This window comes from Aphelocoma coerulescens, unplaced genomic scaffold (assembly GCF_041296385.1).
Source record: "Aphelocoma coerulescens isolate FSJ_1873_10779 unplaced genomic scaffold, UR_Acoe_1.0 HiC_scaffold_181, whole genome shotgun sequence".
Lineage (NCBI taxonomy): Eukaryota > Metazoa > Chordata > Aves > Passeriformes > Corvidae > Aphelocoma > Aphelocoma coerulescens.
This window is the reverse complement of record NW_027183529.1, coordinates 178,734-206,278: the sequence shown is the minus strand read 5'-3', so window position 1 is coordinate 206,278 and position 27,545 is coordinate 178,734. Positions and strand designations below refer to the sequence as shown.

The 27,545-nt window shown below is 51.1% G+C and overlaps 1 protein-coding gene across 1 annotated transcript; it reads left to right on the top strand.

The window, feature by feature from the left end:
* Nucleotides 1-60: 60 nt before the first annotated feature.
* SGF29 (SAGA complex associated factor 29) lies at nt 61-27,545 on the top strand. The gene is made up of 9 exons (XM_068998842.1): nt 61-211; nt 1,395-1,470; nt 1,553-1,625; nt 4,228-4,292; nt 4,478-4,607; nt 12,172-12,318; nt 12,461-12,496; nt 17,633-17,795; nt 27,322-27,545. The coding sequence occupies exons 1-9, from the start codon at nt 137-139 to the stop codon at nt 27,436-27,438; spliced, it is 882 nt and encodes a 293-aa protein (XP_068854943.1). The 5' UTR covers nt 61-136; the 3' UTR covers nt 27,439-27,545.

Below are 27,545 nucleotides of genomic sequence, written 5' to 3'. Positions count from 1 at the left end.
AGAGCTCCGCTCCCCCCTGAGGCGCCGCCGCCATTTTGTCCCGCCCTCCCTCCCGCCTTTCCTCCCGCGGGTCCCCTCAGGAGCCGCCGCCATTTTGCCCCGCCCTCCTCCTTCCCCTCCGTTCCGTTCTCCCGTCATGGCGCTGGTCTCGGCGGATTCGCGCATCGCGGAGCTGCTGGGGGAGCTGCACCAGCTCATTAAACAGACGCAGGTACCGCGTTTTCGGGGGGGTTGGGATGCCGCGTTTCCCTTTAGGATCCCCCGTTCCCTCTCAGGACTCCCCATTTTCCCCTCACCGATCCCCGTTTCCTCCGCTTTTCCTCCCTTTCTCCTCAGCGATCCTGCTATTTCCCCCTTCCCCATATCCCCTCACGGAGCCCCCGTTTCGCGCTCATGAGCCCCTCCAAATTCCCCATTTCGACCCCATCGCCACCCAGTTACCGCGGAAATCACCGATTTTATCTTAAAACGGGTGGTTTTTAGCACAAAATCGCTGGCTTGTATCCCACATTCAACTCTTTCTGCCCCCAAACCTTCATTTCTCCTTAAAATCTCCCATTTGTGCCCCCAAATCACCCATTTCTACTTCAAACCCACCCCCTTCACTCTCAAATCGCCAATTTCTGCCCCCGAAATCGCTCATTTTTGCCCCCGAAATCACCCATTTTGCCTTAAAATTGCTCATTTTCACCCCCAAATCACCCATTCTGTCCAAACCCACCCATTTCTGCTCCAAACCTGCCAATTTACTCTTTATTTCCAATCCTCTTTCCCCCCCCAAAACCCCTTTTCCCGCGTTATCCCCTCAAAATGCCCTTCCCCCCTAAACTCCTATTTATACTCCCCAAATCCTTCTTTTATCCCCCTAAATCCTTCTTTATTAACTCCAACCTCCAATTTCCCCCCCAAAACCCATATTCACTCCCCCAAATCCCATTTTTCTCCCTTTTCCCCCCCAAATTTCCCATCTTTCTCCCTTTCCCCCCAAAATCCATATTCATCCCCCCAAATCCCATTTTTCTCCCTTTTCCCCCCCAAATTTCCCATTTTTCTCCCTTCCCCCCCCAAAATCCATATTCATCCCCCCAAATCCCATTTTTCTCCCTTTTCCCCCCCAAATTTCCCATCTTTCTCCCTTTTCCCCCCAAAATCCATACTCATCCCCTCAAATCCCATTTTTCTCCCTTTTCCCCCCCAAATTTCCCATTTTCCCCTCATAAATCCCCCATTATTAACCCCAAACTCCAATTTTCCCCCTTTTTTCCCCCCATTTCCCACCAATCTCCTCCTTCTTTTCTCCATTCCCCCCCCTTTTTTTCCTCATTTTCCCCCATTTTGGCCTCCTTTTTGACCCAATTTCCCGGTTTTTTCCCCCAACTTTTCCCCCCCCTCAGGAGGAGCGCTCCCGCAGCGAGCACAACCTGGTGAACATCCAGAAGACGCACGAGCGGATGCAGACGGAGAACAAAAGTAAAATCCCGGGATTTGGGGGGAATTTTGGGGGGATTTCGGGGGGTTTTGGGGCCCCCCTCACCCCCCGGGACCCCCCCAGTCTCCCCCTATTACCGCACCAAGCTCCGCGGGCTCTACACCACAGCCAAGGCCGACGCCGAGGCCGAGTGCAAGTGAGTCTGGAATTCCGGTCTTAAATCCCAAAAAAACCCCGGCATTCCCCCAATTTCTGCTCTTTCCCCTCAGATTTCCACTTTTCCCCCTCAGATTTCCACTTTTTCCCTGCTAATTTTCCCTTTTTCCCCTTAAATTTTTACTTTTTCCCCTCAGATTTCCACTTTTTCCCTGCTAATTTTCCCTTTTTCCCCTTAAATTTCCACTTTTTCCCTCAGGTTTCCACTTTTCTCCCTCAGATTTCCACTTTTTCCCTGCTAATTTTCGCTTTTCCCCTTAAATTTCTACTTTTTCCCCTCAGATTTCCACTTTTCCCCTCAGATTTCCACTTTTGCCCTGCTAATTTTCCCTTTTCCCCTTAAATTTCTACTTTTTTCCCTCAGGTTTCCACTTTTCCTTCTCAGATCCCCACTTTTCCCCTGCTAATTTTCCCTTTTTCCCCTTAAATTTCTACTTTTTCCCCTCAGATTTCCACTTTTCCCCTCAGATTTCCACTTTTGCCCTGCTAATTTTCCCTTTTTCCCCTTAAATTTCCACTTTTTCCCTCAGGTTTCCACTTTTCTCCCTCAGATTTCCACTTTTTCCCTGCTAATTTTCGCTTTTCCCCTTAAATTTCTACTTTTTCCCCTCAGATTTCCACTTTTCCCCTCAGATTTCCACTTTTTCCCTGCTAATTTTCCCTTTTTCCCCGCTAATTTTCCCTTTTTCCCCTTAAATTTCCACTTTTTCCCCTCAGATTTCCACTTTTCCCCTCAGATTTCCACTTTTTTCCTGCTAATTTTTCCTTTTTCTCCTCAAATTTCCGCTTTTTCCCCTCAAACTTCCAGTTTTCTCCTCAAATTCCTGCTTTTCCCCCCTCAGATTTCCGCTTTTTCCCCTCAGATTTCCACTTTTTCCCTGCTAATTTTTCCTTTTTTCCCTTAAATTTCCACTTTTTCCCTCAGATTTCTGCTTTTCCCCCCTCACATTTCCACTTTTTCCCCTCAGATTCCCACTTTTGCCCTGCTAATTTTTCCTTTTTCCCCTTAAATTTCTACTTTTTCCTCTCAGATTTCTGCTTTTCCCCCTCTGATTTCCACTTTTTCCCTGCTAATTTTCCCTTTTTCTCCTTAAATTTCCACTTTTTTCTCTCAGGTTTCCACTTTTTCCCCTCAGATTTCCACTTTTTTCCTGCTAATTTTTCCTTTTTCCCCTCAAATTTCCACTTTTCTCCTCAAATTCCTGCTTTTGCCCCTCAGATTTCCACTTTTGCCCTGCTAATTTTTCCTTTTTCCCCTTAAATTTCTACTTTTCCCCTCAGATTTCCACATTTCCCTCTCAGATTTCCACTTTTTCCCCTCAGATTTCCACTTTTTCCCTGCTAATTTTTCCTTTTTTCCCCCTCAGATTTCCACTTTTCCATGTCAAATTTCTTTTTCCTCTCTAATTTCCATTTTCCCCCTCAAATTCTTGCTTTATTTCCCCACATTCCCACTTTATCCCTTCAAATTCCCACTTTTTTCCCTTCAAATTCCCACTTTTTCCCCTCAGATTTCCACTTCTCCCCCTCAGATTTTTGCTTTTTCCCCTCAAATTTCTTTTCCCCCTCAGATTTCTGCTTTTCCCCCTCAGATTTCCACTTTTTCTCTGCTAATTTTTCCTTTTTTCCCCCTCAGATTTCCACTTTTCCATCTCAAATTTGGTTTTCCTCTCCAATTTCCACTTTTTCCCTCAAGTTCTTGCTTTATTTCCCCACATTCCCATTTTATCCCTTCAAATTCCCACTTTTTCCCCTCAGATTTTCACTTTTCCCCCTCAGATTTCTGCTTTTCCCCTCAGATTTCTAGTTTTCCCCCTCAGATTTTTGCTTTTTCCCCTCAAATTTCTGTTTTTTCCCCTCAGATTTTTGTTTCTCCCCCTCAGATTTCCACTTTTTCCCTGCTAATTTTTCCCTTTTCCCCATCAGATTTCTTTTTCACTTCAAATTTCTGCTTTTTCTCCCAAATTCCCCCCTTTTCCTTCAAAACTCCCTGGTTTTCTCTCAAAACTCTCCATTTTCCCCTCAGAATTGCTGGTTTTCCTTCAAAATTCTTGCTTTCCCCTCAAATTTCTGTTTTTCCCATCAAAATTCCACTTTTCCCCCTGAAAATTTCCTCTTTTCCCGCTCAGATTTCTACTTTTCCCCTTCAAATTTCCATTTTTCCCCCTCAAGATTCTGCTTTTTCTCTCAAATTTCTGCTTTTCCCCCTCAAATTTCCATTTTCCCCCCTCAAGATTCTTTTTTCTCTCGAATTTCTGCTTTATCCCCTCCAATTTCCACTTTTCCCCCTCAAATTCCTCCTTTACCCCCCAAAACCCCCCCTTTACCTCCCAAATCCCCCCTTTTTCTCCCCAAATCTCCCCTTTTCCCTCACAATTCCCTCCTTTTCCCTCACAACTCCCCGCTATTTTCTCCTCAAAATCTCCTTCCCCCCCCCCTTTCTCCGCCCCCAAAACTCCCCTTTTTCACCCCAAACCCCCACCCCCTCCCCTCAAAACCCCCCCTTTTTCCCTCCGCTTTCCAAATTCCATTTTTTCCCCCCAATTTTTACCTTTTTCCCCGTGTTTTTTTAATCCCCTCAGCGTCCTCAGGAGAGCCTTGGATAAAATCGCCGAGATCAAATCCCTGCTGGAGGAGCGCCGCATCGGTACGGCCGCCAGGGGGCGCTGCGGCCACGCTCCCCTCACACCGGGCTGTGGGGGCGGGGGGGGGAAAGGCGGGAAAAGCTTCAAATCCCTCAAAATTCCACCAAAATCCATCGGGATTTTGAGGGGATCGGGGAGTTTTTATTGATTTTTTTTTTTTCGGTTGTTTCAAATGTTTTGATTCCAGCGGCAAAAATCGCCGGGATCTACAGCGAGGCGGAGCCGCCCAGGAAGACGATGAGGAGGGGGGTGCTGATGACGCTGCTGCAGCAGTCGGCGATGACGCTGCCGCTGTGGATCGGGAAACCCGGGGAAAAGTGAGGAAAAATGAGGGGAAAAGTGAGGGAAAATGAGGGGAAAATGGGAATTGGAGGGAATAATGAGGGTTTGGGGGGGTTTTGAGGGGAAAAAAGGGGGATTTGTGGGGGAAAAAGTGGGATTTTGGAAGGAAAAGGGGGGATTTGAGGGTGCCGATGGTGCTGCCGCTGTGGATGGGGAAACCCGGGGAAAAGTGAGGGAAAATGAGGGGAAAAGTGAGGAAAAATGAGGGGAAAATGGGAATTTGAGGGAATAACGAGGGTTTGGGGAGGGATGAATAAGGATTTTGGGGGACAAAGGGGGGATTTTTAGGGAAAAAACAGGGATTTTGGAAGGAAAAGGGGGGATTTGAGGGTGCCGATGGTGCTGCCGCTGTGGATGGGGAAAGCTGGGGAGAAGTGAGGAAAAATGAGGGGAAAAGTGAGGAAAAATGAGGGGAAAAGTGAGGAAAAATGAGGGAAAAATGGGAATTTGAGGGAATAATGAGGGTTTGGGGGGAAAAAATGGGGGATTTTTTGGGGAAAAAGTGGGATTTTGGAGGGAAAAGGGGGGATTTGAGGGTGCCGATGACGCTGCCGTTGTGGATGGGGAAAGCTGGGGAGAAGTGAGGGAAAATGAGAGGAAAAGTGAGGAAAAATGAGGGGAAAAGTGGGAATTTGAGGGGAAAAGTGGGAATTTGAGGGAATAATGAAGGTTTGGGGGGGTTTTGAGGGGAAAAAAGGGGGATTTGTGGGGGAAAAAGAGGGATTTTGGAAGGAAAAGGGGGGATTTGAGGGTGCCGATGGTGCTGCCGCTGTGGATGGGGAAACCCGGGGAAAAGTGAGGGAAAATGAGGGGAAAAGTGAGGAAAAATGAGGGGAAAAGTGGGAATTTGAAGGAATAATGAACGTTTGGGAGATTTTTTTGGGGAAAAATGGGGGGATTTTTAGGGAAAAAGAGGGATTTTGGAAGGAAAAGGGGGGATTTGAGGGTGCCGATGGCGCTGCTGTTGTGGATGGGGAAACCCGGGGAAAAGTGAGGAAAAATGAGGGGAAAAGTGAGGAAAAATGAGGGGAAAAATGGGAATTGGAGGGAATAATGAGGGTTTGGGGGATTTTGGGGGAAAAAGGGGGGATTTTTAGGGAAAAAAGTGGGATTTTGGAAGGAAAAGGGGGGATTTGAGGGTGCCGATGGCGCTGCCGTTGTGGATGGGGAAAGCTGGGGAAAAGTGAGGGAAAATGAGGGGAAAAGTGAGGAAAAATGAGGGGAAAAGTGGGAATTTGAGGGGAAAATGGGAATTTGAGGGAATAATGAGGGTTTGGGGGGAAAAAATGGGGGATTTTTTGGGGAAAAAGTGGGATTTTGGAGGGAAAAGGGGGGATTTGAGGGTGCCGATGACGCTGCCGTTGTGGATGGGGAAAGCTGGGGAGAAGTGAGGGAAAATGAGAGGAAAAGTGAGGAAAAATGAGGGGAAAAGTGGGAATTTGAGGGGAAAAGTGGGAATTTGAGGGAATAATGAGGGTTTGGGGGGGTTTTGAGGGGAAAAAAGGGGGATTTGTGGGGGAAAAAGAGGGATTTTGGAAGGAAAAGGGGGGATTTGAGGGTGCCGATGGTGCTGCCGCTGTGGATGGGGAAAGCTGGGGAAAAGTGAGGGAAAATGGGGGGAAAAGTGAGGAAAAATGAGGGAAAAAGTGAGGAAAAACGGGGGGAAAAGTGGGAATTTGAGGGAATAATGAGAGTTTGGGGGGGATTTTGGGGGAAAAATGGGGGGATTTGTGGGGGAAAAAGTGGGATTTTGGAAGGAAAAGGGGGGATTTGAGGGTGCCGGTGGCACTGCCGCTGTGGATGGGGAAAGCTGGGGAAAAGTGAGGGAAAATGAGGGGAAAAGTGAGGAAAAATGAGGGGAAAATGGGAATTTGAGGGAATAACGAGGGTTTGGGGAGGGATGAATAAGGATTTTGGGGGACAAAGGGGGGATTTTTAGGGAAAAAACAGGGATTTTGGAAGGAAAAGGGGGGATTTGAGGGTGCCGATGACGCTGCCGCTGTGGATGGGGAAACCTGGGGAAAAGTGAGGAAAAATGAGGGGAAAGTGAGGAAAAATGAGGGGAAAAGTGAGGAAAAATGAGGGAAAAATGGGAATTTGAGGGAATAATGAGGGTTTGGGGAGAAAAAATGGGGGTTTTTTTGGGGAAAAAGGGGAGATTTTGGAAGGAAAAGGGGGGATTTGAGGGTGCCGATGACGCTGCCGCTGTGGATGGGGAAACCCGGGGAGAAGTGAGGGAAAATGAGGGGAAAAGTGAGGAAAAATGAGGGGAAAAGTGGGAATTTGAGGGAATAATGAGGGTTTGGGGGATTTTTGGGGGAAAAATGGGGGGCTTTGTGGGGGAAAAAGTGGGATTTTGGAAGGAAAAGGGGGGATTTGAGGGTGCCGATGATGCTGCCGCTGTGGATGGGGAAAGCTGGGGAAAAGTGAGGGAAAATGAGGGGAAAAGTGAGGAAAAATGAGGGGAAAAGTGGGAATTTGAGGGGAAAATGGGAATTTGAGGGAATAACGAGGGTTTGGGGAGGGATGAATAAGGATTTTGGGGGAAAAAGGGGGGATTTTGGAAGGAAAAGGGGGGATTTGAGGGTGCCGATGACGCTGCCGCTGTGGATGGGGAAACCTGGGGAGAAGTGAGGGAAAATGGGGGGAAAAGTGAGGAAAAATGATGGGAAAAGTGGGAATTTGAAGGAATAATGAACGTTTGGGAGATTTTTTTGGGGAAAAATGGGGGGATTTTTAGGGAAAAAGAGGGATTTTGGAAGGAAAAGGGGGGATTTGAGGGTGCCGATGATGCTGCCGTTGTGGATGGGGAAAGCTGGGGAAAAGTGAGGAAAAATGAGGGGAAAAGTGGGAATTTGAGGGGAAAATGGGAATTTGAGGGAATAACGAGGGTTTGGGGGGAAAAAATGGGGGATTTTTTGGGGAAAAAGGGGAGATTTTGGAAGGAAAAGGGGGGATTTGAGGGTGCCGATGATGCTGCCGCTGTGGATGGGGAAAGCTGGGGAAAAGTGAGGAAAAATGAGGGGAAAAGTGAGGAAAAATGAGGGGAAAAGTGGGAATTTGAGGGGAAAATGGGAATTTGAGGGAATAATGAGGGTTTGGGGGGGTTTTGAGGGGAAAAAAGGGGGATTTGTGGGGGAAAAAGGGGGGATTTTGGAAGGAAAAGGGTGGATTTGAGGGTGCCAATGGTGCTGCCGCTGTGGATGGGGAAAGCTGGGGAAAAGTGAGGGAAAATGAGGGGAAAAGTGAGGAAAAATGAGGGGAAAAGTGGGAATTTGAAGGAATAATGAACGTGTGGGAGATTTTTTGGGGAAAAATGGGGGGATTTTTAGGGAAAAAGTGGGATTTTGGAAGGAAAAGGGGGGATTTGAGGGTGCCGATGACGCTGCCGCTGTGGATGGGGAAACCTGGGGAGAAGTGAGGGAAAATGGGGGGAAAAGTGAGGAAAAATGATGGGAAAAGTGGGAATTTGAAGGAATAATGAACGTTTGGGAGATTTTTTTGGGGAAAAATGGGGGGATTTTTAGGGAAAAAGAGGGATTTTGGAAGGAAAAGGGGGGATTTGAGGGTGCCGATGATGCTGCCGTTGTGGATGGGGAAAGCTGGGGAAAAGTGAGGAAAAATGAGGGGAAAAGTGGGAATTTGAGGGGAAAATGGGAATTTGAGGGAATAACGAGGGTTTGGGGGGAAAAAATGGGGGATTTTTTGGGGAAAAAGGGGAGATTTTGGAAGGAAAAGGGGGGATTTGAGGGTGCCGATGATGCTGCCGCTGTGGATGGGGAAAGCTGGGGAAAAGTGAGGAAAAATGAGGGGAAAAGTGAGGAAAAATGAGGGGAAAAGTGGGAATTTGAGGGGAAAATGGGAATTTGAGGGAATAATGAGGGTTTGGGGGGGTTTTGAGGGGAAAAAAGGGGGATTTGTGGGGGAAAAAGGGGGGATTTTGGAAGGAAAAGGGTGGATTTGAGGGTGCCAATGGTGCTGCCGCTGTGGATGGGGAAAGCTGGGGAAAAGTGAGGGAAAATGAGGGGAAAAGTGAGGAAAAATGAGGGGAAAAGTGGGAATTTGAAGGAATAATGAACGTTTGGGAGATTTTTTGGGGAAAAATGGGGGGATTTTTAGGGAAAAAGTGGGATTTTGGAAGGAAAAGGGGGGATTTGAGGGTGCCGATGACGCTGCCGCTGTGGATGGGGAAAGCTGGGGAAAAGTGAGGAAAAATGAGGGGAAAAGTGAGGGAAAATGAGGGAAAAATGAGGGGAAAATGGGAATTTGAGGGAATAACGAGGGTTTGGGGGGAAAAAATGGGGGATTTTTTGGGGAAAAAGAGGGATTTTGGAGGGAAAAGGGGGGATTTGAGGGTGCCGATGGTGCTGCCGCTGTGGATTGGGAAACCCGGGGAAAAGTGAGGGAAAATGAGGGGAAAAGTGAGGAAGAATGAGAGAAAAAGTGGGAATTTGAGGGGAAAATGGGAATTTGAGGGAATAATGAGGGTTTGGGGGGAAAAAATGGGGGATTTTTTGGGGAAAAAGTGGGATTTTGGAGGGAAAAGGGGGGATTTGAGGGTGCCGATGACGCTGCCGCTGTGGATGGGGAAACCTGGGGAAAAGTGAGGGAAAATGAGGGGAAAATGGGAATTTGAGGGAATAATGAGGGTTTGGGGGGAAAAAATGGGGGATTTTTTGGGGAAAAAGTGGGATTTTGGAAGGAAAAGGGGGGATTTGAGGGTGCCGATGGTGCTGCCACTGTGGATGGGGAAAGCTGGGGAAAAGTGAGGAAAAATGAGGGGAAAAGTGAGGAAAAATGGGGGGAAAATGGGAATTTGAGGGAATAATGAGGGTTTGGGGGGAAAAAATGGGGGATTTTTTGGGGAAAAAGTGGGATTTTGGAAAGAAAAGGGGGGATTTGAGGGTGCCGATGGTGCTGCCGCTGTGGATGGGGAAAGCTGGGGAAAAGTGAGGGAAAATGAGGGGAAAAGTGAGGAAAAATGAGGGGAAAATGGGAATTTGAGGGAATAATGAGGGTTTGGGGGGAAAAAATGGGGGTTTTTTGGGGAAAAAGAGGGATTTTGGAAGGAAAAGGGGGGATTTGAGGGTGCCGATGACGCTGCCGCTGTGGATGGGGAAAGCTGGGGAAAAGTGAGGAAAAATGAGGGGAAAAGTGAGGAAAAATGAGGGGAAAAGTGGGAATTTGAGGGGAAAATGGGAATTTGAGGGAATAATGAGGGTTTGGGGGGGTTTTGAGGGGAAAAAAGGGGGATTTGTGGGGGAAAAAGGGGGGATTTTGGAAGGAAAAGGGTGGATTTGAGGGTGCCAATGGTGCTGCCGCTGTGGATGGGGAAAGCTGGGGAAAAGTGAGGGAAAATGAGGGGAAAAGTGAGGAAAAATGAGGGGAAAAGTGGGAATTTGAAGGAATAATGAACGTTTGGGAGATTTTTTGGGGAAAAATGGGGGGATTTTTAGGGAAAAAGTGGGATTTTGGAAGGAAAAGGGGGGATTTGAGGGTGCCGATGGTGCTGCCGCTGTGGATGGGGAAAGCTGGGGAAAAGTGAGGAAAAATGAGGGGAAAAGTGAGGGAAAATGAGGGAAAAATGAGGGGAAAATGGGAATTTGAGGGAATAACGAGGGTTTGGGGGGAAAAAATGGGGGATTTTTTGGGGAAAAAGAGGGATTTTGGAGGGAAAAGGGGGGATTTGAGGGTGCCGATGGTGCTGCCGCTGTGGATTGGGAAACCCGGGGAAAAGTGAGGGAAAATGAGGGGAAAAGTGAGGAAGAATGAGAGAAAAAGTGGGAATTTGAGGGGAAAATGGGAATTTGAGGGAATAATGAGGGTTTGGGGGGAAAAAATGGGGGATTTTTTGGGGAAAAAGTGGGATTTTGGAGGGAAAAGGGGGGATTTGAGGGTGCCGGTGGCACTGCCGCTGTGGATGGGGAAACCTGGGGAAAAGTGAGGAAAAATGAGGGGAAAGTGAGGAAAAATGAGGGGAAAGTGAGGAAAAATGGGGGGACAAGTGAGGAAAAATGAGGGAAAAATGGGGCTTTGAGGGAATAATGAGAGTTTGGGGGGATTTTGGGGGAAAAATGGGGGGATTTTGGGGGAAAAAGAGGGATTTTGGAGGGAAAAAGGGGGAAAATTGGGAGGAACAAAAGGGGAATTTGAGTATTGGTGCCTCCTTGGGTAATTTGGGTTAAAAATAAGCAATTTTGGGTTAAAATGAAGCCATTTTTGCAGTAGAAATGGGTAATTTTGGGGTGAAATGGATGATTTTGGGGTAAAATAGTTGGTTTTGGGGTAGAAATACAGGATTTTGGGGTAAAATAGATGATTTTGAGGTAGAAATGGATGATTTTGGGGTAAAATAAATAATTTTGAGGTAAAAATAGTTGATTTTGAGGTAGAAATGGAGGATTTTGGGGGAAAATTGATGATTTTGAGGTAGAAACGGATGCTTTTGAGGTAAAATAAATGATTTTGAGGTAAAATAAATGATTTTGGGGTAGAAATTGAGGTTTTGAGGTAAAATAGTATTTTTTGAGGTAGAAATGGATGATTTTGGGGAAAAATAAAGGATTTTGAGGTAGAAATGGATGATTTAGGGTAAAATTGATGATTTTGAGGTAGAAATAGATGATTTTGGGATAAAATAGATGATTTTAGGTTAAAATAAATGATTTTGAGGTAGAAACGGATGATTTGAGGTAAAACTGATGATTTTGAGGTAAAAATAGATGATTTTGAGATAAAATAAATGATTTTGAGGTTGAAATGGATGATTTTGAGGTAAAATGGTTGATTTTTAGGTAAAAACGGATGATTTTGGGATAAAATAGATAATTTTGGGGTAAAATAAATGATTTTGAGGTAGAAATGGATTATTTGGGGTAAAATAAATGATTTTGAGATAGAAACAGATGATTTTGAGATAAAATAGATGATTTTGAGGTAGAAATGGATGGTTTTGGGATAAAATAGATAATTCTGGGGTAAAATAAATGATTTTGAGGTAGAAACAGATGGTTTGAGGTAAAATTGATGATTTTGAGGTAAAAATAGATGATTTTGAGGTTGAAATGGATGATTTTGAGGTAAAATAGATGATTTTGAGGTAAAATTGATGATTTTGAGGTAGAAATGAGCAACTTTCGGGTAAAAATGAGTCATCCTCAGCTAGAACCGAGCCATTTGGGAGCAAAACTTCCAATTTCGGGGCTAAACCGAGCGATTTCATTCCCGAAAACCAACAATTTCAAGGTAAAACCCAGCGGTTTGAAGCAAAAGCAAGCCATTTTCGTGCAAAAAAAAATGACATTTTCAGAATAAAAATCAGAGTAAAAATCAGAGTAAAAATCAGAGTAAAAATCAGAGTGAAAATCAGTAAAAATCAGTAAAAATCAGAGTAAAAATCAGAGTAAAAATCAGAGTAAAAATCAGAGTAAAAATCAGAGTAAAAATCAGAGTAAAAATATAAAAATATTTTAATTTAGAGGTAAAACCAAGGGGGATTTTTTGGGGGGGGGGTTCAGGAATTGTTTCGACCTCCCCCAGACCCCCTCCCCTGTGCGGGGCGGTGCCGGCGGCCGGCGACTACGTGGCCAAACCCGGCGACAAAGTGGCCGCCAGGGTCAAGGCCCTGGAAGGGGACGAGCAGTGGATCCTGGCTGAGGTGGTCAGCTACAGCCACGCCGCCAACAAGTGAGTGAGCAGCCCCCAAATTCCCCTCTTTTTGACCCCAAAAAATTCTTCCTTTTTTGGGGGGGGATTTTTTTTTTTTTTTTTTTTTCTCGGCCTCGAAACGGGGGGAAAAACGGTGAATTTTGGGTGGTTTCCCCCACAGGTATGAAGTGGATGATATCGATGAGGAGGGGAAGGAGTGAGTGAGGCAAAGGAAAAATCTGGAATTCGGTGTAAAATGCCCCCAAAATGCACTTAAATGAGCCTTAAAAGTTTCCCCAAATCCTCCCCCAAAAGTGCCCTAAATTGGGGGAATATTCCCTCAAATGCTTTTAAAGCTGCCCAAATTCCCCTCGAAACCTCCCCAAATCTTCCCTGTGTTGTCCAAAAATCCCCTTAAACCTCCCCAAGTTTCCCCAAACCTCCCCAATTCACCCCAAAATCCTCTTAAACCTTCCCAGATCCTCCCAAAATCACCTTAAACCCCTCCAAATTCCCCAAAATCCCCTCAAAAACCTATTAAAACCTCCCCAAATCTTTCCAGTCTTCCCCCAAAATCCCCAAATCCCCTCAGAACTTCCCCAAATCCCCTCAAACCTCCCGAAAACGCCACAAAAATCCCTTAAAACCTCCCAAAAATCCCCTTAAACTTCCCCAAATCTTTCCAGTCTTCCCCCAAAATCCCAAATCCCCTCAAAACCTCCCCAAATCTCCTCCAAACCTCCTCAAATCCCCTCAAAACCTCCCCAAATCCCCTCAAACCTCCCAAAAATCCCTTGAAACCTCCCCAAATCTTTCCAATCTTCCCCCAAATCCCCTCAAAACCTCCCCAAATCCCCTCAAACCTCCCAAAAATTTCTTTAACCTCCCCAAATCTTTCCAGTCTTCCCCCAAAATCCCAAATCCCCTCAAAACCTCCCCAAATCCCCTCAAACCTCCCCAAAATCCCTTGAACCCCCCCAAATCTTTCAATTCTTCCCCCAAACTTCCCCAAATCCCCTCAGAACTTCCCCAAATCCCCTCAAAACTTCCCTAAGTCCCCTCAAACCTCCCAAAAATCCCTTGAAACCTCCCTAAATCTTTCCAATGGTCCCCCAAACCTCCCCAAATCCCCTCAAACCTCCCCAAATCCCCTCAAAACCTCCCCAAATCTCCTCCAAACCTCCCAAAAATCCCCTCAAACCTCCCCAAAACCCCCCTGAAGCCTCCCCAAATCTTCCCAATCTTCCCCCAAATCCCCTCAAAACCTCCCCAAATCCTCTCAAACCTCCCAAAAATTTCTTTAACCTCCCCAAATCTTTCCAATCTTCCCCCAAACCTCCCCAAATCCCCTCAAAACCTCCCCAAATCCCCTCAAACCTCCCCAAAATCCCTTGAACCCCCCCAAATCTTTCAATTCTTCCCCCAAACTTCCCCAAATCCCCTCAAAACTTCCCTAAGTCCCCTCAAACCTCCCAAAAATCCCTTGAAATCTCCCCAGATCTTTCCAGTCTTCCCCCAAAATCCCCAAATCCCCTCAGAACTTCCCCAAATCCCCTCAAACCTCCTGAAGATGCCACAAAAATCCCCTCAAACCTCCCAAAAACTCCCTCAAACCTCCCCAAATCTTCCCAATCTTCCCCCAAATTCCCTCAAAACCTCCCCAAATCCCCTCAAACCTCCCGAAACCGCCCCAAAAATCCCCTCAAACCTCCCAAAAATCCCTTTAACCTCCCCAAATATTTCCAGTCTTCCCCCAAAATCCCCAAATCCCCTCAAAACTTCCCCAAATCCCCTCAAACCTCCCAAAAATCCCTTGAAACCTCCCCAAATTTTCCCAGTCTTCCCTCAAACCTCCCCAAATCCCCTCAGAACTTCCCCAAATCCCCTCAAACCTCCTGAAGATGCCACAAAAATCCCCTCAAACCTCCCAAAAACTCCCTCAAACCTCCCCAAATCTTCCCAATCTTCCCCCAAATCCCCTCAAAACCTCCCCAAAATCCCTTGAACCCCCCCAAATCTTTCAATTCTTCCCCCAAACTTCCCCAAATCCCCTCAGAACTTCCCCAAATCCCCTCAAACCTCCCAAAAATCCCTTGAAACCTCCCCAAATCTTTCCAATTGTCCCCCAAACCTCCCCAAATCCCCTCAAAACCTCCCCAAATCTCCTCCAAACCTCCCAAAAATCCCCTCAAACCTCCCAAAACCCCCCTGAAACCCCCCCAAATCTTCGCAATCTTCCCCCAAATCCCCTCAAAACCTCCCCAAATCCCTTCAAACCTCCCCAAAATCCCTTGAACCCCCCCAAATCTTTCAATTCTTCCCCCAAACTTCCCCAAATCCCCTCAGAACTTCCCCAAATCCCCTCAAAACTTCCCTAAGTCCCCTCAAACCTCCCAAAAATCCCTTGAAACCTCCCTAAATCTTTCCAATCGTCCCCCAAACCTCCCCAAATCCCCTCAAACCTCCCCAAATCCCCTCAGAACTTCCCCAAATCCCCTCAAACCTCCCGAAACCACCACAAAAATCCCCTCAAACCTCCCAAAAATCCCCTCAAACCTCCCCAAAACCCCCTTGAAACCTCCCCAAATCTTTCCAATGGTCCCCTCAAACCTCCCCAAATCCCCTCAAAGCCTCCCCAAATCCCCCCAGAACTTCCCCAAATCCCCTGAAACCTCCCCAAAACGCCACAAAAATCCCCTCAAACCTCCCAAAAATCCCTTGAAACCTCCCCAAATCTTTCCAATCTTCCCCCAAATCCCCTCAAAACCTCCCCAAATCCCCTCAAACCTCCCAAAAATTTCTTTAACCTCCCCAAATCTTTCCAGTCTTCCCCCAAAATCCCAAATCCCCTCAAAACCTCCCCAAATCCCCTCAAACCTCCCCAAAATCCCTTGAACCCCCCCAAATCTTTCAATTCTTCCCCCAAACTTCCCCAAATCCCCTCAGAACTTCCCCAAATCCCCTCAGAACTTCCCCAAATCCCCTCAAAACTTCCCTAAGTCCCCTCAAACCTCCCAAAAATCCCTTGAAACCTCCCTAAATCTTTCCAATGGTCCCCCAAACCTCCCCAAATCCCCTCAAACCTCCCCAAATCCCCTCAAAACCTCCCCAAATCTCCTCCAAACCTCCCAAAAATCCCCTCAAACCTCCCCAAAACCCCCCTGAAGCCTCCCCAAATCTTCCCAATCTTCCCCCAAATCCCCTCAAAACCTCCCCAAATCCTCTCAAACCTCCCAAAAATTTCTTTAACCTCCCCAAATCTTTCCAATCTTCCCCCAAACCTCCCCAAATCCCCTCAAAACCTCCCCAAATCCCCTCAAACCTCCCCAAAATCCCTTGAACCCCCCCAAATCTTTCAATTCTTCCCCCAAACTTCCCCAAATCCCCTCAAAACTTCCCTAAGTCCCCTCAAACCTCCCAAAAATCCCTTGAAATCTCCCCAGATCTTTCCAGTCTTCCCCCAAAATCCCCAAATCCCCTCAGAACTTCCCCAAATCCCCTCAAACCTCCTGAAGATGCCACAAAAATCCCCTCAAACCTCCCAAAAACTCCCTCAAACCTCCCCAAATCTTCCCAATCTTCCCCCAAATCCCCTCAAAACCTCCCCAAAATCCCTTGAACCCCCCCAAATCTTTCAATTCTTCCCCCAAACTTCCCCAAATCCCCTCAGAACTTCCCCAAATCCCCTCAAACCTCCCAAAAATCCCTTGAAACCTCCCCAAATCTTTCCAATTGTCCCCCAAACCTCCCCAAATCCCCTCAAAACCTCCCCAAATCTCCTCCAAACCTCCCAAAAATCCCCTCAAACCTCCCCAAAACCCCCCTGAAGCCTCCCCAAATCTTCCCAATCTTCCCCCAAATCCCCTCAAAACCTCCCCAAATCCTCTCAAACCTCCCAAAAATTTCTTTAACCTCCCCAAATCTTTCCAATCTTCCCCCAAACCTCCCCAAATCCCCTCAAAACCTCCCCAAATCCCCTCAAACCTCCCCAAAATCCCTTGAACCCCCCCAAATCTTTCAATTCTTCCCCCAAACTTGCCCAAATCCCCTCAAAACTTCCCTAAGTCCCCTCAAACCTCCCAAAAATCCCTTGAAATCTCCCCAGATCTTTCCAGTCTTCCCCCAAAATCCCCAAATCCCCTCAGAACTTCCCCAAATCCCCTCAAACCTCCTGAAGATGCCACAAAAATCCCCTCAAACCTCCCAAAAACTCCCTCAAACCTCCCCAAATCTTCCCAATCTTCCCCCAAATCCCCTCAAAACCTCCCCAAAATCCCTTGAACCCCCCCAAATCTTTCAATTCTTCCCCCAAACTTCCCCAAATCCCCTCAGAACTTCCCCAAATCCCCTCAAAACTTCCCTAAGTCCCCTCAAACCTCCCAAAAATCCCTTGAAACCTCCCTAAATCTTTCCAATCGTCCCCCAAACCTCCCCAAATCCCCTCAAACCTCCCCAAATCCCCTCAGAACTTCCCCAAATCCCCTCAAACCTCCCGAAACCACCACAAAAATCCCCTCAAACCTCCCAAAAATCCCCTCAAACCTCCCCAAAACCCCCTTGAAACCTCCCCAAATCTTTCCAATGGTCCCCTCAAACCTCCCCAAATCCCCTCAAAGCCTCCCCAAATCCCCCCAGAACTTCCCCAAATCCCCTGAAACCTCCCCAAAACGCCACAAAAATCCCCTCAAACCTCCCAAAAATCCCCTCAAACCTCCCCAAATCTTCCCAATCTTCCCCCAAATCCCCTCAAAACCTCCCCAAATCCCCTCAAACCTCCCCAAATCTTTCCAATCTTCCCCCAAAATCCCCAAATCCCCTCAAAACCTCCCCAAATCCCCTCAAACCTCCCGAAAACGCCACAAAAATCCCCTCGAACTTCCCCAAACCCCCCTGAAACCTCCCCAAATCTTCCCAATCTTCCCCCAAATCCCCTCAAAACTTCCCCAAATCCCCTCAAACCTCCCAAAAATCCCTTGAAACCTCCCCAAATCATTCCAATCTTCCCCCAAACCTCCTCAAATCCCCTCAAAACTTCCCCAAATCCCCTCAAACCTCCCCAAAACGCCACATAAATCCCCTCAAAACCTCCCCAAATCCCCTTAAACCTCCCAAAAATTCCCTGAAACCTCCCCAGATCTTCCCAATCTTCCCCCAAATCCCCTCAGAACTTCCCCAAATCCCCTCAAACCTCCCGAAACCGCCCCAAAAATCCCCTCAAACCTCCCCAAATCTTCCCAATCTTCCCCCAAATCCCCTCAAAACCTCCCCAAATCCCCTAAAACCTCCCCAAAATCCCTCGAACCCCCCCCCAAATCCCCTTTTCGGGGGCACCTTTCCCCTCACGCCCTCCCAGGCGCCACACGCTGAGCCGCCGCCGCATCATCCCCCTGCCCCAATGGAAAACCAACCCGGAGACGGATCCCGAGGCTCTTTTCCACAAGGATCAGCTGGTCCTGGCCCTTTATCCGCAAACCACCTGCTTCTACCGGGCCCTCATCCACGCCCCGCCTCAGCGCGTGAGTATCGGACCCAAAATCCCGAGAAAACGCCTCAAAAATTCCTTCGGAAATGAAGGGTTTTTTTGAGGCGGGAGGGAGGGCGGGGGAAAGGTTGGCTCCGGTAGGGGGCGCCGTGCGCGCCGTGAGGGGGTTGCTAGGGGGCGGGGCTTGTTGCTAGGGAGGGGTTGCCATATATGGAGGGTTGCTAGGGGGCGGGGCTTGTTGCTAGGGAGGGGTTGCCATATATGGAGCGTTGCTAGGGGGCGTGGCTTGTTGCTAAGGAGGGGTTGCCATATATGGAGGGTTGCTAGGGGCGGGGCTTGTTGCTAGGGAGGGGTAGCCAGATATGGCATTGCTAGGGGCGTGGCTTGTTGCTAGGGAGGGGTTGCCATATAAGGAGTGTTGCTAGGGGGCGTGGCTTGTTGCTAGGGAGGGGTTGCCAAATATGGATGGTTGCTAGGGGGCAGGGCTTGTTGCTAAGGAGGGGTTGCCATATATGGAGGGTTGCTAGGGGGCGGGGCTTGTTGCTAAGGGGAGGGGTTGCCATATAAGGAGTGTTGCTGGGGGCGGGGCTTGTTGCTAGGGAGGTGCTGCCATATATGGAGCGTTGCTAGGGGGCGTGGCTTGTTGCTAAGGGGAGGTGCTGCCTTATAAGGAGGTTGCTAGGGGGTGTGGCTTGTTGCTAAGGAGGGGTTGCCATATAAGGAGTGTTGCTAGGGGGCGGGGCTTGTTGCTAGGGAGGGGTTGCCATATAAGGAGTGTTGCTGGGGGCGGGGCTTGTTGCTAGGGAGGGATTGCCATATATGGAGCGTTGCTAGGGGGCGGGGCTTGTTGCTAAGGGGAGGGGTTGCCATATATGGAGGGTTGCTAGGGGGCGGGGCTTGTTGCTAAGGAGGGGTTGCCATATATGGAGGGTTGCTAGGGGGCGTGGCTTGTTGCTAGGGAGGGGTTGCCATATATGGAGGGTTGCTAGGGGGCGGGGCTTGTTGCTAAGGGGAGGGGTTACCATATAAGGAGTGTTGCTAGGGCGGGGCTTGTTGCTAGGGAGGGGTAGCCATATATGGCGTTGCTAGGGGGCGTGGCTTGTTGCTAGGGAGGGGTTGCCATATAAGGAGCGTTGCTAGGGGGCGGGGCTTGTTGCTAGGGAGGGTTGCCATATAAGGAGGGTTGCTACGGGGCGTGGCTTGTTGCTAGGGAGGGGTAGCCATATATGGAGCGTTGTTAGGGGCGGGGCTTGTTGCTAGGGAGGGGTTGCCATATAAGGAGGTTGCTAGGGGCGGGGCTTGTTGCTAAGGGGAGGGGTTGCCATATATGGAGTGTTGCTAGGGGGCGGGGCTTGTTGCTAGGGAGGGATTGCCATATATGGAGCGTTGCTAGGGGGCGGGGCTTGTTGCTAGGGAGGTGCTGCCATATAAGGGGGTTGCTAGGGGGTGTGGCTTGTTGCTAAGGAGGGGTTGCCATATAAGGAGCGTTGCTAGGGGGCGTGGCTTGTTGCTAGGGAGGGTTGCCATATATGGAGCGTTGCTAGGGGGCGGGGCTTGTTGCTAAGGGGAGGTGCTGCCTTATAAGGAGGTTGCTAGGGGCGGGGTTTGTTGCTAGGGAGGGGTTGCCATATATGGAGCGTTGCTAGGGGGCGGGGCTTGTTGCTAGGGAGGGGTTGCCATATATGGAGGGTTGCTAGGGGGCGGGGCTTGTTGCTAGGCAGGGGTTGCCATATAAGGAGCGTTGCTAGGGGCGGGGCTTGTTGCTAGGCAGGGGTTGCCATATAAGGAGTGTTGCTAGGGGGCGGGGCTTGTTGCTAAGGGGAGGGGTTGCCATATATGGAGGGTTGCTAGGGGGCGGGGCTTGTTGCTAAGGAGGGGTTGCCATATATGGAGCGTTGCTAGGGGCGGGGCTTGTTGCTAGGCAGGGGTTGCCATATAAGGAGCGTTGCTAGGGGCGGGGCTTGTTGCTAGGCAGGGGTTGCCATATAAGGAGTGTTGCTAGGGGGCGGGGCTTGTTGCTAAGGGGAGGTGCTGCCTTATAAGGAGGTTGCTAGGGGGTGTGGCTTGTTGCTAAGGGGAGGGGTTGCCATATATGGAGGGTTGCTAGGGGGCGGGGCTTGTTGCTAGGGAGGGGTTGCCATATATGGAGCGTTGCTAGGGGGCGGGGCTTGTTGCTAAGGGGAGGGGTTGCCATATAAGGAGTGTTGCTAGGGGGCGGGGCTTGTTGCTAGGGAGGGGTTGCCATATATGGAGCGTTGCTAGGGGGCGGGGCTTGTTGCTAGGGAGGGGTTGCCATATATGGAGGGTTGCTAGGGGCGGGGCTTGTTGCTAAGGGGAGGGGTTGCCATATAAGAAGTGTTGCTAGGGGGCGGGGCTTGTTGCTAAGGGGAGGGGTTGCCATATATGGAGGGTTGCTAGGGGGCGGGGCTTGTTGCTAAGGAGGGGTTGCCATATATGGAGGGTTGCTAGGGGGCGTGGCTTGTTGCTAGGGAGGGGTTGCCATATATGGAGGGTTGCTAGGGGGCGGGGCTTGTTGCTAAGGGGAGGGGTTGCCATATAAGGAGGGTTGCTAGGGGGCGTGGCTTGTTGCTAGGGAGGGGTTGCCATATATGGAGGGTTGCTAGGGGGCGGGGCTTGTTGCTAAGGGGGGGGGTTACCATATAAGGAGTGTTGCTAGGGCGGGGCTTGTTGCTAGGGAGGGGTAGCCATATATGGCGTTGCTAGGGGGCGTGGCTTGTTGCTAAGGGGAGGGGTTGCCATATATGGAGCGTTGCTAGGGGGCGGGGCTTGTTGCTAGGGAGGGGTTGCCATATATGGAGGGTTGCTGGGGGCAGGGCTTGTTGCTAGGGATAGGTTGCCATATATGGAGGGTTGCTAGGGGGCGTGGCTTGTTGCTAAGGGGAGGGGTTGCCATATATGGAGGGTTGCTAGGGGGCGGGGCTTGTTGCTAAGGGGAGGGGTTGCCATATAAGGAGCGTTGCTAGGGGGCGGGGCTTGTTGCTAAGGAGGGGTTGCCATATATGGAGGGTTGCTAGGGGGCGGGGCTTGTTGCTAGGGAGGGGTTGCCATATATGGAGGGTTGCTAGGGGGCGTGGCTTGTTGCTAAGGAGGGGTTGCCATATATGGAGCATTGCTAGGGGGCGTGGCTTGTTGCTAAGGAGGGGTTGCCATATATGGAGTGTTGCTGGGGGCGGGGCTTGTTGCTAAGGAGGGGTTGCCATATATGGAGGGTTGCTAGGGGGCGGGGCTTGTTTCTAGGGAGGGGTTGCCATATATGGAGGGTTGCTAGGGGGCGTGGCTTGTTGCTAAGGGGAGGGGTTGCCATATATGGAGTGTTGCTGGGGGCGGGGCTTGTTGCTAAGGAGGGGTTGCCATATATGGAGGGTTGCTAGGGGGCGTGGCTTGTTGCTAAGGGGAGGTGTTGCCATATAAGGAGTGTTTCTAGGGGGCGTGGCTTGTTGCTAGGGAGGGGTTGCCATATATGGAGGGTTGCTAGGGGGCGGGGCTTGTTGCTAGGGAGGGTTGCCATATAAGGAGCATTGCTAGGGGGCGGGGCTTGTTGCTAAGGGGAGGGGTTGCCATATATGGAGGGTTGCTAGGGGGCGGGGCTTGTTGCTAGGGAGGGTTGCCATATATGGAGGGTTGCTAGGGGGCGTGGCTTGTTCCTAAGGGGAGGGGTTGCCATATATGGAGCGTTGCTAGGGGGCGTGGCTTGTTGCTAGGGAGGTTTTGCCATATAACGAGGTTGCTAGGGAGCGGGGCTTGTTGCTAAGGGGAGGGGTTGCCATATATGGAGCGTTGCTAGGGGCGTGGCTTGTTGCTAAGGAGGGGTTGCCATATATGGAGGGTTGCTAGGGGGCGGGGCTTGTTGCTAAGGGGAGGGGTTGCCATATAAGGAGTGTTGCTAGGGGGCGGGGCTTGTTGCTAGGGAGGGGTTGCCATATAAGGAGGGTTGCTAGGGGGCGGGGCTTGTTGCTAAGGGGAGGGGTTGCCATATAAGGAGTGTTGCTAGGGGGCGTGGCTTGTTGCTAAGGGAGGGGTTGCCATATAAGGAGTGTTGCTAGGGGGCGGGGCTTGTTGCTAGGGAGGGGTTGCCATATATGGAGCGTTGCTAGGGGGCGGGGCTTGTTGCTAGGGAGGGGTTGCCATATATGGAGGGTTGCTAGGGGGCGTGGCTTGTTGCTAAGGGGAGGGGTTGCCATATATGGAGGGTTGCTAGGGGGCGTGGCTTGTTGCTAAGGGGAGGGGTTGCCATATATGGAGGGTTGCTAGGGGGCGGGGCTTGTTGCTAAGGGGAGGGGTTGCCATATATGGAGCGTTGCTAGGGGGCGTGGCTTGTTGCTAGGGAGGGGTTGCCATATAAGGAGTGTTGCGAGGGGGCGGGGTTTGTTGCTACGGAGGGGTTGCCATATATGGAGGGTTGCTAGGGGGCGGGGCTTGTTGCTAGGGAGGGGTTGCCATATAAGGAGTGTTGCGAGGGGGCGGGGTTTGTTGCTAGGGAGGGGTTGCCATATATGGAGGGTTGCTAGGGGGCGGGGTTTGTTGCTAGGGAGGGGTTGCCATATATGGAGGGTTGCTAGGGGGCGGGGCTTGTTGCTAGGGAGGGTTGCCATATAAGGAGCATTGCTAGGGGGCGGGGCTGGTTGCTAAGGGGAGGGGTTGCCATATAAGGAGGTTGCTAGGGGGCGGGGCTTGTTGCTAAGGGGAGGGGTTGCCATATATGGAGCGTTGCTAGGGGCGGGGCTTGTTGCTAAGGGGAGGGGTTGCCATATATGGAGGTTGCTAGGGGGCGGGGCTTGTTGCTAAGGGGAGGGGTTGCCATATATGGAGCGTTGCTAGGGGGCGTGGCTTGTTGCTAAGGGGAGGGGTTGCCATATATGGAGGGTTGCTAGGGGGCGGGGCTTGTTGCTAAGGCGGGGTTGCCATATAAGGAGCGTTGCTAGGGGGCGTGGCTTGTTGCTAGGGAGGGGTTGCCATATATGGAGTGTTGCTAGGGGGCGTGGCTTGTTGCTAGGCAGGGGTTGCCATATATGGAGCGTTGCTAGGGGGCAGGGCTTGTTGCTAGGGAGGGGTTGCCATATATGGAGGGTTGCTAGGGGCGGGGCTTGTTGCTAGGGAGGGGTAGCCATATATGGCGTTGCTAGGGGGCGGGGCTTGTTGCTAGGGAGGGTTGCCATATATGGAGGGTTGCTAGGGGGCGTGGCTTGTTGCTAAGGGGAAGGATTGCCATATATGGAGGGTTGCTAGGGGCGGGGCTTGTTGCTAGGGAGGGGTTGCCATATATGGAGCGTTGCTAGGGGGCGGGGCTTGTTGCTAAGGGGAGGGGTTGCCATATATGGAGCGTTGCTGGGGGCGGGGCTTGTTGCTAGGGAGGGGTTGCCATATAAGGAGTGTTGCTAGGGGGCGGGGCTTGTTGCTAGGGAGGGGTTGCCATATATGGAGCGTTGCTGGGGGCGGGGCTTGTTGCTAGGGAGGGTTGCCATATAAGGAGTGTTGCTAGGGGGCGGGGCTTGTTGCTAGGGAGGGGTTGCCATATATGGAGCATTGCTAGGGGGCGGGGCTTGTTGCTAGGGAGGGGTTGCCATATATGGAGGGTTGCTAGGGGCGGGGCTTGTTGCTAAGGGGAGGGGTTGCCATATAAGGAGTGTTGCTGGGGGCGGGGCTTGTTGCTAGGGAGGGGTTGCCATATAAGGAGCATTGCTAGGGGGCGTGGCTTGTTGCTAAGGGGAAGGATTGCCATATATGGAGGGTTGCTAGGGGCGGGGCTTGTTGCTAGGGAGGGGTTGCCATATATGGAGGGTTGCTAGGGGCGGGGCTTGTTGCTAGGGAGGGGTAGCCATATATGGCGTTGCTAGGGGGCGGGGCTTGTTGCTAGGGAGGGTTGCCATATATGGAGGGTTGCTAGGGGGCGTGGCTTGTTGCTAAGGGGAAGGATTGCCATATAAGGAGTGTTGCTAGGGGGCGGGGCTTGTTGCTAGGGAGGGGTTGCCATATATGGAGCGTTGCTGGGGGCGGGGCTTGTTGCTAGGGAGGGGTTGCCATATATGGAGGGTTGCTAGGGGGCGGGGCTTGTTGCTAAGGGGAGGGGTTGCCATATAAGGAGCATTGCTAGGGGGCGGGGCTTGTTGCTAGGGAGGGGTTGCCATATAAGGAGGTTGCTAGGGGGTGTGGCTTGTTGCTAAGGAGGGGTTGCCATATATGGAGTGTTGCTAGGGGGTGGGGCTTGTTGCTAGGCAGGGGTTGCCATATAAGGAGTGTTGCTAGGGGGCGGGGCTTGTTGCTAAGGGCAGGGGTTGCCATATATGGAGGGTTGCTAGGGGGCGGGGCTTGTTGCTAAGGAGGGGTTGCCATATATGGAGGGTTGCTAGGGGGCGTGGCTTGTTGCTAAGGGGAGGGGTTGCCATATATGGAGGGTTGCTAGGGGGCGGGGCTTGTTGCTAAGGGGAGGGGTTGCCATATATGGAGGGTTGCTAGGGGGCGGGGCTTGTTGCTAAGGGGAGGGGTTGCCATATAAGGAGTGTTGCTAGGGGGCGGGGCTTGTTGCTAGGGAGGGGTAGCCATATATGACGTTGCTAGGGGGCGTGGCTTGTTGCTAAGGAGGGGTTGCCATATATGGAGGGTTGCTAGGGGGCGGGGCTTGTTGCTAAGGGGAGGGGTTGCCATATATGGAGCGTTGCTAGGGGGCGTGGCTTGTTGCTAAGGGGAGGGGTTGCCATATATGGAGGGTTGCTGGGGGCGGGGCTTGTTGCTAAGGGGAGGGGTTGCCATATATGGAGGGTTGCTAGGGGGCGGGGCTTGTTGCTAAGGAGGGGTTGCCATATATGGAGGGTTGCTAGGGGGCGTGGCTTGTTGCTAAGGGGAGGGGTTGCCATATATGGAGGGTTGCTAGGGGGCGGGGCTTGTTGCTAAGGGGAGGGGTTGCCATATAAGGAGTGTTGCTAGGGGGCGGGGCTTGTTGCTAGGGAGGGGTAGCCATATATGACGTTGCTAGGGGGCGTGGCTTGTTGCTAAGGAGGGGTTGCCATATATGGAGGGTTGCTAGGGGGCGGGGCTTGTTGCTAAGGGGAGGGGTTGCCATATATGGAGCGTTGCTAGGGGGCGTGGCTTGTTGCTAGGGAGGGGTTGCCATATATGGAGCGTTGCTAGGGGGCGGGGCTTGTTGCTAAGGGGAGGGGTTGCCATATAAGGAGTGTTGCTAGGGGCGGGGCTTGTTGCTAGGGAGGGATTGCCATATATGGAGCGTTGCTAGGGGCGTGGCTTGTTGCTAAGGAGGGGTTGCCATATATGGAGGGTTGCTAGGGGGCGGGGCTTGTTGCTAAGGGGAGGGGTTGCCATATATGGTGGGTTGCTGGGGGCGTGGCTTGTTGCTAAGGGGAAGTGCTGCCTTATAAGGAGGTTGCTAGGGGGCGTGGCTTGTTGCTAAGGTGAGGGGTTGCCATATAAGGAGCGTTGCTAGCGGTGTGGCTTGTTGCTAAGGAGGGGTTGCCATATATGGCGTTGCTAGGGGGCGTGGCTTGTTGCTAAGGAGGGGTTGCCATATATGGAGTGTTGCTAGGGGGTGGGGCTTGTTGCTAGGCAGGGGTTGCCATATAAGGAGTGTTGCTAGGGGGCGGGGCTTGTTGCTAAGGGCAGGGGTTGCCATATATGGAGGGTTGCTAGGGGGCGGGGCTTGTTGCTAAGGAGGGGTTGCCATATATGGAGGGTTGCTAGGGGGCGTGGCTTGTTGCTAAGGGGAGGGGTTGCCATATATGGAGGGTTGCTAGGGGGCGGGGCTTGTTGCTAAGGGGAGGGGTTGCCATATATGGAGGGTTGCTAGGGGGCGGGGCTTGTTGCTAAGGGGAGGGGTTGCCATATAAGGAGTGTTGCTAGGGGGCGGGGCTTGTTGCTAGGGAGGGGTAGCCATATATGACGTTGCTAGGGGGCGTGGCTTGTTGCTAAGGAGGGGTTGCCATATATGGAGGGTTGCTAGGGGGCGGGGCTTGTTGCTAAGGGGAGGGGTTGCCATATATGGAGCGTTGCTAGGGGGCGTGGCTTGTTGCTAAGGGGAGGGGTTGCCATATATGGAGGGTTGCTGGGGGCGGGGCTTGTTGCTAAGGGGAGGGGTTGCCATATATGGAGGGTTGCTAGGGGGCGGGGCTTGTTGCTAAGGAGGGGTTGCCATATATGGAGGGTTGCTAGGGGGCGTGGCTTGTTGCTAAGGGGAGGGGTTGCCATATATGGAGGGTTGCTAGGGGGCGGGGCTTGTTGCTAAGGGGAGGGGTTGCCATATATGGAGGGTTGCTAGGGGGCGGGGCTTGTTGCTAAGGGGAGGGGTTGCCATATAAGGAGTGTTGCTAGGGGGCGGGGCTTGTTGCTAGGGAGGGGTAGCCATATATGACGTTGCTAGGGGGCGTGGCTTGTTGCTAAGGAGGGGTTGCCATATATGGAGGGTTGCTAGGGGGCGGGGCTTGTTGCTAAGGGGAGGGGTTGCCATATATGGAGCGTTGCTAGGGGGCGTGGCTTGTTGCTAGGGAGGGGTTGCCATATATGGAGCGTTGCTAGGGGGCGGGGCTTGTTGCTAAGGGGAGGGGTTGCCATATAAGGAGTGTTGCTAGGGGCGGGGCTTGTTGCTAGGGAGGGATTGCCATATATGGAGCGTTGCTAGGGGCGTGGCTTGTTGCTAAGGAGGGGTTGCCATATATGGAGGGTTGCTAGGGGGCGGGGCTTGTTGCTAAGGGGAGGGGTTGCCATATATGGTGGGTTGCTGGGGGCGTGGCTTGTTGCTAAGGGGAAGTGCTGCCTTATAAGGAGGTTGCTAGGGGGCGTGGCTTGTTGCTAAGGTGAGGGGTTGCCATATAAGGAGCGTTGCTAGCGGTGTGGCTTGTTGCTAAGGAGGGGTTGCCATATATGGCGTTGCTAGGGGGCGTGGCTTGTTGCTAGGGAGGGGTTGCCATATAAGGAGCGTTGCTAGGGGGCGGGGCTTGTTGCTAGGGAGGGTTGCCATATAAGGAGCGTTGCTAGGGGGCGGGGCTTGTTGCTAGGGAGGGGTTGCCATATATGGAGCATTGTTAGGGGCGGGGCTTGTTGCTAGGGAGGGGTTGCCATATAAGGAGGTTGCTAGGGGGCGGGGCTTGTTGCTAAGGGGAGGGGTTGCCATATATGGAGGGTTGCTAGGGGGCGGGGCTTGTTGCTAGGGAGGGGTTGCCATATATGGAGGGTTGCTAGGGGGCGGGGCTTGTTGTTAAGGGGGTTGCTAAGGGACGGAGCTTGTTGCTATGGGGGGGTTTAAATCTACTTGGGACTCGCCCAAAATCCCCCAAATCCACCCCAAAATCCCCCCTAAAATCCCCCAAAATCCCTCCAAATCTTCCCAAATCTTCCCAAATCTCCCCAAATCTTCCCAAATCTCTTCCAAAATTGGGGTTTTTTGGGGGGAAATGGGATTTTTTTAGGGGAAAAATTGAGATTTTTGGGGGAAAAAAATGGGATTTTTTGGGGGAAAAATTGGGATTTTTGGGGTTAAAACGACGGGAAAGAGCCCCAAAATGCCCCAAACTTGACCCAAATGTGCCCCTCTCCAGCCCCAGGACGACTATTCGGTGCTTTTCGAGGACACCTCCTACGCCGACGGCTACTCACCGCCCCTCAACGTGGCCCAGCGCTACGTGGTGGCCTGCAAGGAGACCAAAAAGAAGTGAAAATGCCCCAAAAACGGCCCCAGATCCTGCCAGAGGCACCCCAAATTGGGGGAGAGCGGCCCCAAATTATTGGGGAGGGAAAAATGGGGAAAAATGGGATTTTTTTG